This window comes from Pezoporus flaviventris, unplaced genomic scaffold (genome assembly GCF_033815535.1).
Source record: "Pezoporus flaviventris isolate CSIRO_AGI_PZ_B2104156 unplaced genomic scaffold, CSIRO_AGI_Pfla_v1 ptg000006l, whole genome shotgun sequence".
NCBI classification, from domain to species: Eukaryota; Metazoa; Chordata; class Aves; order Psittaciformes; family Psittacidae; genus Pezoporus; species Pezoporus flaviventris.
The window spans coordinates 13839889-13852141 of NW_026892554.1; the positions used below are offsets into that span (position 1 = coordinate 13839889).

At 36.4% G+C, this 12253-nt stretch overlaps 1 protein-coding gene across 2 annotated transcripts in view; it reads left to right on the top strand.

Annotated features, from left to right (window-relative positions):
• The window catches only part of UNC13C (unc-13 homolog C), a 146195-nt gene that overhangs the window by 124271 nt on the left and 9671 nt on the right, over positions 1 to 12253 (top strand). For both annotated transcript variants that reach the window (XM_061446985.1, XM_061446986.1), the window contains 6 exons: positions 1171 to 1259; positions 3495 to 3644; positions 5170 to 5293; positions 6468 to 6524; positions 7652 to 7732; positions 11909 to 12056. In XM_061446985.1, the coding sequence (XP_061302969.1) occupies positions 1171 to 1259; positions 3495 to 3644; positions 5170 to 5293; positions 6468 to 6524; positions 7652 to 7732; positions 11909 to 12056 (649 nt within the window). The remainder of the gene's footprint in view (positions 1 to 1170; positions 1260 to 3494; positions 3645 to 5169; positions 5294 to 6467; positions 6525 to 7651; positions 7733 to 11908; positions 12057 to 12253) is intronic.

Below are 12253 nucleotides of genomic sequence, written 5' to 3' on the forward strand. Positions count from 1 at the left end.
AATTTGTGTTCCATATGTATCCCACCAGAGGCAGTATAATTCTCTAGTGAAATGAAAGATATGAAAACACAAATAGAGACAGACCTGATTATGTATTCTGAATGTGCAGCTTCCTTTGAAATGTCAGGAGATCTGTGCTGGGCCTTCCTGCAGAACAGAGCGCAGAATTTGAGGATTTTAAGTGAAAATCATTCCTCAAGATTGTTATGTAGATAGCTGAATGACCTGGAACATCAGCTATTAACTCACATTCAGCTGTTGATCCTGATGATCATCAGCCACATCCCGCAATCGACTGTAACTATTTTTCCCAAAAGCTTAAGCTCAAAGAGACAAAAAGTCATACTATTTTTTTTTTAATTTGAAAAAGAGCACTTAGCCAATAAACAAGTTGCAGATCAGTATCACAGAGAACCTTTTTGATTAAATACCTATGCATGGATCCCCATCCCTCTCAATGCAGAAATCTATTTCTCCCCTGCATTCGCTTCTTTCCTGCATTTAAAAAAACTCGTAACAGATGTACAAGAGCTGTTCTCCCTGTGCATCACAGTGTGTTACTCCATGCTTGAATTATGTATGCCTTAATGGCTTTTAGAAACACAAGTACTGTAGATCCCCCTCCCTCACATTACGTCAATAGGAGTAGCATGGATAGTCTTCAGCCTACATTTTCCAGTGCTGGCTATTCTGTCTCTACACTGCATTATTGGGAGTATGGAAACATCCTCGACACAAATCACAAAAAAGTTACTGACAGTGGTGAAATGTAAAAAAGTAATTAAAAGATAAAGACGTGCAGTGTTATTAATGCAGGTACTAATTTCTCATGGTCTTTCTCTTGGTATGCCTTGTGAACGCCATTTGTCTGCTAATAGTAGTTCTGGTTTTGTGAGTGCTAACAGAATTTACACCATCCTATAGAAAGACATTGTTTAATGGCACAGTTTTGATTTCTAATAATATAATTTTTCACTTCTGTATTTTTCTTTAAGTGGTAATTGAATTTTTAGGCCTGCTAAAGTAACCCTGTGTTGTAAGAGGTGTTTCCACATTTGGTGTTCCATAGTGCAGTGTACCATTGCACGTAATTCCCAATTCATTAATTGTAATGGAAAACCCCAAAACATAGTGTATAAGTAGAATATAACATTACTTCTCTCTTTACAGTTGGATCCTGAAGCTAGTGTTCTTCTAAAAGAACTTCAGGTGAAACTTAGCAACGTGTTGGATGAACTCAGTGTAACATACGCTGCAAGGTAACGAACCTGTTTTACAGCAAACCTTAGAGAAATATTCCTCTTCAAAAATCTACCTCGTTGATTAAGTCTGGGTGGTTGTTTGGATGTCCTGAGGTGAAGCTTGCTTCTTCCCTGATGAAGTGGTGTGCACTTGTGTGTGTGTATGTTTAGACTCTGAAACATACAGCAGTAACTTCGCTGTAAAGAAAACTGAAAATCATCTGTGGGCCTGAACATGTTACAAGGTGAGGCTGATGGCTTTTGTTCTGCTTTTTGGAAAACAAAAATTGCTGGGCTTTTCTTGTCTGATGCTATATTAAACCTCTCTCTCTGACCATGTTTATGTTACTTCCTGAGGCTGAGAGCCTGCTTCAGCTGGGGATGTCTGCCTATGTTTAGCCCGCTTCAAGTGGTCACAGGGAAAGGCCTTCTTTGGGTCACCAGCTTGCCTGTAGCTCTGCAACAATTGTCTGATGAGCCTTACTCTCAAAATCTTTCTTTAATCAGAGTGCCTGCTGCAGTCCTGAATGAATATGGTGCTGTGCCAGCAGTGCCTTTGCTATAAAAAGCTGTAAGATATTTTTGCTCCCAATTAGAAAGGAATCTAAGAAAAGAGGAATTAGTGCTGTAGTGGTATTCATTAAGCAAAGTCTGCAGTTGCTTTTTTAATCTATTGAACTGGCTGGGTGGCCAGTGTGCGCTTTTTTCTGAGTGTGCTTAGTTCATCATATTGTCTCCCTTTATTTTTGCCCCCAGCCCTGGTTCTCAGATCATTGACAGTGCATGAATATTATTTCTTTCCAGGGCTTCTTTCTGAATGAACCAACTGGGTTTTTGCAAATAAAACCAGGGACAGTTCAATCTAGGATATGCTCCAGGTAGCTACAGCACTCCTCATGGGTCAGTTTATTGCTGGAATTTGTGAGGTTAACAATATTAGAAAGATGGGTGATGACAAGAAAAGCCAGTGCACTATTTTGGCTTTTATTGGAGGGATCAGTCAGAAGGATTTACATGAGCGGCTTCAGTAACAACTTCATGTTGATTTTATCTAGGGCTTTAAAGTGTGTAGGCAAGTACACATCCAAATGTACTTCAAAAAGTTTCCAGTGCTTCCACATGGAAAATTGGATTCTTTTTTTATGATTAGCCATGTAGCTGGAATAGCTCACTGTCTGATTGTAACATTTCTTTTCTCTCAGTAAATTCTTTCACATTCCTCAAGTTAATCTCTGCCATTTATTGTTTCACATTAATAGGCCTGGTGTATTTATGGCCTCCATTTTGCACTTCTGTTCATAAATAAACCTAAACAAATTCAGTTCATCATGAATCAATCCATAAACCAAACTACCATGTGTGCTGAGACTTATTCTGCCTCGGAACTATTGACTGTGATGAACCGCTGTTCTGCATTGTTTAAATATATCGACTGAAGACTGTATCACATCGATGACACAAAGACTGTCAGGCACGTTGCCCAACCAGATCAATTAAGAAATGGAACAGTCTTCAGAAAAACTGACCAGATACAGCTTGTGCAGGAAGAATTTGTTCCCACACACCTTGAAGTAGAAAAGATTCCTTCCGGGAGGAAGAGTCTGCCTTCTGTTTAGGGGGTTGGCGTTGTTCGTTTGGGGTTTTTTTGCAAAAGAATATTTTAAACAGCCCAAATGTTTTAGCTCTGTCTTGTTGTGAATAAATACACAAGCTTCTGATGGTGCTGGCTCTGTGAAACTTAGGAAATGGTCAAATAGAGCTAAATGGGGTGAAATCAGTAGCAGTTTTCTATTTGACCTCAAGAAAAGGATGAGAGATTGGTTCATACGAACCATCAAGAGAAAAATAATTTATAGTCAGCTGTTCCTATTGCCCTTTCACAGAAAAATAAAACCTTGGGAAGTTGTTGCTAGTTGTTAAGTCGGTCATAGACTGAACTGCAGGTTCTGGGACCCCTATGGCTTCCAGAAAATAACTACTTGGCACACCTCTAAGGTCATGAAAAGCACAGTGACAGAGCAGAAACGGGGGGGGATCAAAACAGTACATAAATTAGTTCTATGAACTGTAATCCTTAGGGAGGTGTTATTTTTCATCTGTAACACCTGCAGTATCTTGCAATTGTGAACTTTCCATCATTGCAGAGAAGATTCAAGTCTTGTTGAAGAACCTGATACAAAATGGTATATGTTGGTTTCTGTCAACGGAATTTCGTCATTCTCTTCTTTTCTTTTTTTTTTCCCCATCCTGTAGTTTCCAATTGATTATTGAAGATTGCATAAGACAAATGAGCAACGAATTGAATCAAATGAGAGGAAATGGGAATGCAGCAGCCAACAAGAACAGTGCAGCCATTGATGCTGAGATTGTGCTTCGGCCTCTCATGGATTTCCTGGACAAAACGTAAGTGTGGCAGACTAGGAACAGGACACTACAGTCAGGCATAGGTGGTTTTGCCCTGAAGCATCATTAAGACCTAGAAACATGTTGTAGTATTTTTAATATCTGTAGTACTTGCATGTGTGCAGAGTACTAGGCTTAATCTGTTTGCATATTTTGCCTGGGTTCCTGGCCCAGAAGAAATTTTAGCTGCTTTATCTGTGTGTGTCAACCTATTTTTAGCAGTGTACCTCGTCCCATGTGTTAAGCTAAAAGAGGGGTATGTGTTGCTTTCAAGCAGTATGATTTTAAATATTAACTGTCTTTGAGTTAAAACATTTACTGCTTGCACAAGTCTTGAAGAAAAGCCAGAAGTGTTTATACACATACATAGGCTGTCCTAAGCTCACTTAAAAAAACTGGTGAGCTGACTTTTTGCTTGTCACGTTCAATCCCAAATTGCCATTTCTCAAAGTTGACTTCATAGCTTCTTAGAGAGTTAGTTGAATAATGGCATAATGGAAACTAAAATGAGTTTTAAATTACTGTCCGAATAGAAAATACTCCTCACCCCAGGAATGGTAAGTGGAGTTTTAGCAGATGCTGAGCCCATGCACAGAAAATAAAGACGTGAAAAAAAAAAAACAAACCCAAACCAAACCCACAAACCAAAACTGTTAGGGAGTATCACCTTTCCTTCTATAAGGACTACAGACATAGCATGTTAATATGGTCTGGGTTTCCATTATTTCTTAATTAACGTTTTAGTTATTTGCTTACAAGGGAGTAGTAAGAGATGCTAGAAATATGAATTGGCATATTTATGATGTGATGTGTATAATGATGTTACAATATTTCTTTACATGAATAGATACAATTCTGTAAAATTACCCACCAAAGCATTTGCATGATATGAATATGAAATATTCCTCCTATGCCTGAAAAAGGCAGCACTTTACTCATGACACTACTTAATCATGGCAATACATACAAGATGGTTTATGAATATGCACTTAAATAAAGAAAAAAATGTAAGTATGTGGACCGTGTTAGAAATACATGATGTGATTGCACAGACTTGCCAGTATATATAGAATTAAATGCTTCCAAATGATAGCCCTGAATTTGCATTAGCTATCAGCACTCAATTCTCCATCACAGTAGAAACACAGGACAAAGGAGATGTTTGGGTTTTATTTTTAAGACATAAACAATGTAATAAAACTTTAATTTAGGGGCTTAGGAATGCTAAATTGTTTCATCCATCAAACTGCATAACTCAGCATTATTTTGCTTTTTTTCAATAAATATATAGCAGTACTATAATAAGTATCAAATTGGAAAATGGAGATTTACATGATTTTATGATCTGCATGTGTTTTCTTTTTACCAAAACTATTCACTCTTAATATGAAAAATAACTAATCCATTGAGAAATACTCATTGGTAGAGAAAAGCTAAACCATAATGTCCATTAATCTGAGTATATGTGATACCCCACCTCTGAAGTCTTGATGCTGGAGACTGGTTTGTGTTTTGTTTATTCCAGTTTAAGTGTCTCTGCGAAAATCTGTGAGAAGACAGTTCTGAAACGGGTTTTAAAGGAGCTCTGGAAGTTAGTCTTGAACAAAATAGAAAAACAAATTGTGCTTCCACCACTGACGGACCAAACTGTAAGTGTCCCGGCACATTACTGGATTAGTGCTTGTATCGCATGTAATTGCTACATTTGACCAGTTGTTGGGTTTTATTATGGTAGCCTCTATATAAAGTGTCCCTGTTGGCAGGCATGGTGAAAGGTGTATAGCCAGTTGCCTTTAATTTGCTAGCTCTGTTTACTGCTGAACACACTATTAAACAAAATCAATGAAAAGCAGAGTATTGTAAGAGAAATGTTTCCCTTTTGTAGCCTTGAATATTACTTTCTGTCTGAGGTGAGAGGTACAGACATTTGGATTTGTTTATTTTGTAATTTTGGGGTATATCTTACTATTGTCACTCCTAATAAATACTGACAATTTCAGCTATGGTTCTGTATCACATCTTTTGCAATTGAACCATACAGAAGCGTTTTTTTTTTCTGGAAACTGAAATGTTTTGGAGCAGAAAGTTTAATGAAAAGTTGGTCTGCATTGTGCTGTGTAAGTGGGACTGGCTTCTTTTTTCCTGAAATCCAGATATTCAGAACTATGTCTTGCTGAACTACCAAATAATGCACTAGTAATTGTATTTCTTGGAGTAATTGTGATAAACACGTAACCGTGGATTCTGTTTGTCTAAGACAAACATGTAGTCATTGGCCTTTGGTGACATTCCAGGATTTGGCTATTGTAAAATATTGGTTTAAGTTTGTAACACTGGTATCTTTTCTTAAAAAAAGAAATGGTTTTGGCTTAACAGCACACTGTTGTGCTGTGTGTGACTCAACTGAGATGTCACTGTAGACAGTTAAGCGTTTTCAGCTTCCTTTGTGCTGAAGTATTTGTTTATATTAGCACCTGAGTGCTATGATTATGGTCAGATCTCTCATTGATATGCTCTATAAGAATAATTCCAGCCTTAGCTTCAAAATTTTAAATGGAAGAGACAGGAGCACAAGAAACCACTATCAACAGAACACGCAATATTTGTATCAAATATGTGATACCAGAGGGAATCATGCTGCAGGCATTCAACCACTTGGCCTTATCAACTGGATGAAAATACGTCTCGTGTAATTGAAATTTCTATTTAGCTTTGCAAAACAGTGGCTTTGGCTGATGTCCTAGCAGAAAATAAGATCATGTTGACATAAAAAGCAAACACGCTGTAGTGAGTCTGTTTCCTGAATTTTCTGTGTGATTACAGGGGCCCCAGATGATATTCAGTGCAGCCAAAGATCTTGGACAACTGTCAAAACTCAAGGTAATGGGGCCAAATGAAACTGTGAGTGGCTTGCTCTAATGAAAAGAAATGGATGAAATATTAGTGACTATAAGGCCATGCATGATTCTTGTGCTTATTTACAATAATATTGCTTATTTACAGTTATTGCTTATTGCTTATTTACAATAGTAAGATTGAATATGGCAGAAACTATTAACAGGTGAATAATGATTTTCCAGTCTCATCAAACCAAATTAAGACGATAAGAATGTATGCTTTCTATGGTAAGTCATCACTAGATAGATGAAGAAGAGATCATTGCTGTGTTGCACAAATAGGTCTCCTAAGCATTAAACATCACAAATATGAGATCTTTTCATTGCCTTTTAGAACCAGTTCTTTAAAAACTCTAAGGTATGGATACAGTAATTTTTCTTTCTGTGTATTATTTATGGTGTGTATTGAAATACAGGATGTACCTCTACAATGAACTCATCAGCACTACAGTACTGAAGTCCGTAACACACTTGATGGAGAGCTCAGTCACTTGATATTGATGTCACTTTGTTTGCCAATCAATTTTCCATTAGGATTTCAGTTTTGAACAGAAATGTGGTAATTCATGCTTCTATGAACAATTGCTCAGTTTGCTAGAGGAGTTAAAATACTGCCTAAGTAAATCAGAGGATGCTTATTTTAGGAAAAGATTTCACATGAGTGTAGTCACTTTATAAATCTTTAACTTCGGTTCTAATAGGAAACCCTTTTTAAAAAAACAGAGGGCACTAACAAATGTTAGTTAAACTGTCAGGTTTATTAATACAATTATCTCAGTGTCATCTAATTATTTAAACGTAATACTTAATCTTTTCCCTGTCCCCACCCCCCCCAAGAGAGAAATACTATATCTTAGGAAAAGAAATAAAGCTACACAGGTGCTCAGTATTAAACATTGGTTCTTTATCCCTCCAGCCTGTGTTTTCAAGAAACATGTGATTGCTCTAGGTTCTAATTTGTTGTAAAAGAAGTATGAAGTTGAATTAATCCCTCTTAATCATAGAGGCTTGAGGAGCATTTGATGGCTTGCTTTGTTTATTTGTTTTTCCAAGCACAGACAGGCCACAATACTGTCTCAAAACCAACTGCAGTCTTAACTTGCTTTGCAGGACCATGTGATTCGAGAGGAAGCCAGAAGCCTGACCCTGAGGCAGTGTGCAATAATGGAAGTGGCGCTAGCAACTATAAAGGTACAGCTTTACATGTTTTTCTGTTCTGTGTTTAAATGACCAAGAGCATGATGGATGTAACCTACAAAATCTAATACAGAATGGGACCTTAGAATCATAAAGATCCCTTTAATGTCAAGAACCATTTGAAACAAAGCTCCTTGTACTGGCTTGAAAGCAAATGTCTGAGAGTCTGCTTGCAGAAAAGTCAGAAAAAAATACTCTACCAGTTGCAGACAGAATATGTTCCCTGAAAGGAATTGGTGGCCAAAGCTTATCTGATTCGTGTTCCTTTAATGCTTAGACTTAGTGCAGCTGAAGCAGCTGGGCTAAATCCTTATTATGTTGCAGCATAGCCTCTTTTTCTCCCACAAAGGAGACACTGAGCCTGAAAAGTGTGTTTATTCCTCACTGCACTCTCCTGCAAATGTGTATGACGCATGTTTTTTTGTAGAACACCAGAAAATAAGGTTTTTAATACAATGCATTACTGTGCGCTCTCTTAAATTAAAAGTGCAGTTGAATTTTATCAACCTTTTGCAGTTTGGAATTCACCACAGAATTTACAGTCCCTCATAAATAATTTGAATTAATTTAAAGATGCTTTTTAATTATTCTACACATTGGTCCCTTTTCAGTGGGAAAAAAAACCAGAGCCATCAATCACACACCTGTTAAAAACCATTTCTTATTAGAGAAAATCCCTCCAACCATACCTGGTGCTAATCTCATTACTAGAAATACAGATCAATTTACTGGTAATTGATAAAGTAACTCTAAGACTTAACGTGTCTGACAGGATGAAAGCATCAGGCCATAAACCAGATGAAATGTTATGGAAAATTTTTCTTCACTTCCACTCATTTTATTGTTATTGCATTATGCTCCAAATGTAAAAATAAAGAGATTAACAAAGTCCTTTTTAATTTTTTTTTAATTAAAAAAATTGAGGCTTTTATACAGTCATCACAGATGTGGTTTCTGAAGTCAAAAGAAGCCATTTGATGTATTTATCAATCTTTTTCACATTGGCCTGAATCTTTACTTGCTGTAAATATCTTGAAAGCAATACATTTGTAGAACAACAAGATATTTTTATGTCTGCTGCTGAAGAGACAGCACATCAGGAAAGTAAGGAGTTTGCTACTTAAATATGAAATTGAAGCTTATATACATACTGAAGTGGACGTATTCATGATCAAGTCTTGTGCAACAAAATAGCATCTCAAGGGAAAAGAAAGAAGTATCAGAGAGGGCTCCTAATTGCCATTTTTTGTACTTGCAGTAGAATTTATATTTCTTTCAGAAATAAAAATAGTATTTGGTGATTACTGATATTGTGAAAACAGAAATGGAACAAAATGCTGAAGTATTGTGTGCTCCCAGAGCATGGTTTGTTTAAAAGCAAAAGAAATGGCTACCCAAATAAGAATAAGAAAATGATAAAAATGGCATATGGTATCTGTTCAAAAATGAAGCAACTGATCATTATAAGAGAAGGACTGAGGAGGAGGTTGATCTCTATGCTTGCAGTCTTTTTTTTAACTTTCATTAGTCTAATTTTTAGTACCAAAAATTAATTTGCTGAGCAACTTGGAATTTACTAGATGATGGTGGTGTTAATGCTTTGAAGAACATAAAGGAATAATCTCTTTCATCTTAAATGCATGTAGCATATCATCAGTCTTAGAGAACCTTGCCAATTTAAACTTACATTTTTTAGCATAATTTGCATTTTATTGTCAGGAGAAGTGGCTTTCTGGCCTATTATCTCAAACTGAGTTCTCTCAGCTATCTTGTTATCTTGGCCAGAGATAATGTCAATTGATAATAGTATGCCGTTTTCTATTTTTATCTTTGCATGCACCCTAAAACCAAAGGCACTCTACAAAGTTAACCTCCCACCCACTATGACTTGTGTGGCATTTGTCAAGTTTTGGCTGTGCCTGCAGCAGCTGCAGCATTGATTTCCACATACTTGACATTATGCACTTATGTCTGCACCTTTCATTTGTCAGTATGCCGTTCAAGCCTCTCTTGTCACCTCTGAGCCTTGAAAACTCTTAGACTGGAGTATGACTGAGTAGCAGATGAACTATTTTAAGGCTTGCATCCCTAAAGAACAGGGTATTAGGTGTCTAACTGAATCTGTAAAACTCTGTATACTCATTTTTCTGTATTTATGATATATTCACAACATTCGTTTTACAATGCTAAATTTAGCCTTTATAGGCAAAAGAATATGTAAAAGCTCAGGAAAATTAGGGTCAGGTGTCCCTGTTTCTTTAAAGGTCTGTTATCATGGAGCTGCTGCTGCAGATAACATTTTATTGGGAGATAGAACTAATTACAAAAAAATCAAATTGATTGTCACAATACCAGGAAATATTAACAGATTTTAACATTTGCTTATAAATTAAGATCCTTAGTGAAATAACGAATACAGTTTTAAACAATTAAGACAGATTTCTTTGGAACATATAGTATGAAATAATTCACGTGGGAAGATACACATTTCATGTAAGATGAGAAGATAATTTATTCAAAACCTCTTAAATTGACATTAACTGCCCACATAGGATTAAAACAATATAAAACTTGTCAGCCTGATGAATTCAAATCCTTTTTTTGCTCCCACGGATTTCCCCCCCCCGTAACAATCAGTAGACATCAATATAGAAATGTAAATAATGACTTTGCTATGAAACATATGTTTATGTTTCATCTCCTGCAAACATCTTGAGGAACAATGGGTGTGTATGGACTATGGTCTGCTTTGTCACAGAGAAGCTTAGGATAAATCACATAGTATATATGTATGTGTGTATGTGAACTGAAATGTATATATTGCATATATCCCTTCGACAACACTACAGAAATGCAGAGACAACAGATTCTACTTAGAATGCCCAACAGTCCCGGTATTGAGTGGACCAATATTGCCTGTCAAGTAGTCACAGTGTTTTCCTGAGAAAACATTGATTGCTTTTACTAATTAGCCATTACCAGGGGCTTTCTATATCACTCTTGAGACCTAAAACTGTAACGTAAATGCTTTTCGAAGTGTTTGAACGAAATACTACTAACGTAGCCAATACATATATATATATATATATACACACACACATATATATACTTTTTTTTCTTTGTAGTTTAAATGCACTAGTTCATCAACCACTGTTTTTATAAAATTTTAGGGAATAATCTTCATTCTGGGAGGAAGAAGGGAGGGAGGAATCTGTCCTAATTTTTGTGAGCTCAGCTTTGGGATTGGAAACAACATATAATACTTGCAATAGTTTACATAGTCATTATGGCATCAAAGAGGTAAACATATTTTGTTCCAAATTTAGCTATGCCAGCAGATCAGGAGTCGTTATTTAAAGTATTTAAGCTAATTTAGCAGGAAACACCACTGGCATAGTGGTTTACTGCTCCATCATTCATCGGTCTGCATAAAGAAAACTACGTAAAGCAAGCACAAATATTCTGCCTTAAAGGAAACACTCTTTTAAAGGGCGAAATGTACACTGTCTTCAAGGGCACTACCAACCTTTTCTCTCCCATCCTTTTCCTATTACAGTTCAGGAAACCCTAATGTGGTCAGACAAGGATGACACGCATGTTTTTTGCATATCCACAATAAACGAGGTCAAAATTGGAATCAAAAAGATAATCACCATGGAAACTGCCACAGAATTTCTTATTATTTCTCAAAGTGTAATCATAATTTCTGGGATAATCACAATGCAATTCTAATCCAAAACTTCATATTCTAGGATCTTATCTTTTTAAGTTTTAACAAATTTTCCCTTTCCTCAAAAATAATACATTCTTGTGCTGTAAACCATGCCTTGCTTTCAGAGAAGATTTTTATATAAAGAATTAAGGCTGATTCCACTCTCCACAACCTAAAAGAACCCAAGTTTTGATATGGAAATACTTGAGATCATGAAGACCAAAATTAAAATGTAGTTTATTTTCTCTCCCACAAAGCTTACATTCCTACCTTTAGAAAGCAGCTCAGTAGTAAAAATTATGATAGTTACCTCGACTGCTGCAATTATAAATCCAGCTCCACATGCCAGCTGTTACTTTTTGAAGTTGTGTAAAAATTTCACTTAACATTGCATCAGTAACGAGGCCTCTCTCAGATGAATTGTCTCTCTGAATAACCATATTTGGTTTTCATTGTAGCAATACTTCCATGCTGGAGGCAGTGGGCTGAAAAAGAATTTCCTGGAAAAGAGCCCAGACCTACAGTCCTTGAAATATGCTTTGAGCCTTTACACACAAACTACTGATGCCTTGATAAAGAAGTTTATAGACACTCAGACATCTCAAAGTAAGTGATCTGTAAGAGAGATATAAGTATGTCAAATTCTATTTTAAATGTTTTCAGTGATTGGTTGCCAATCACATTTTCCAACACTGTGGTATTTTAGAGTTTATTGGCACAGATTTGTCCCTGTGATGTTATCCCCTATCAATGGCTATTGTCAATCAGTGGAGGTTATCTGAAGGCAGAGCATTTTTCAGCTT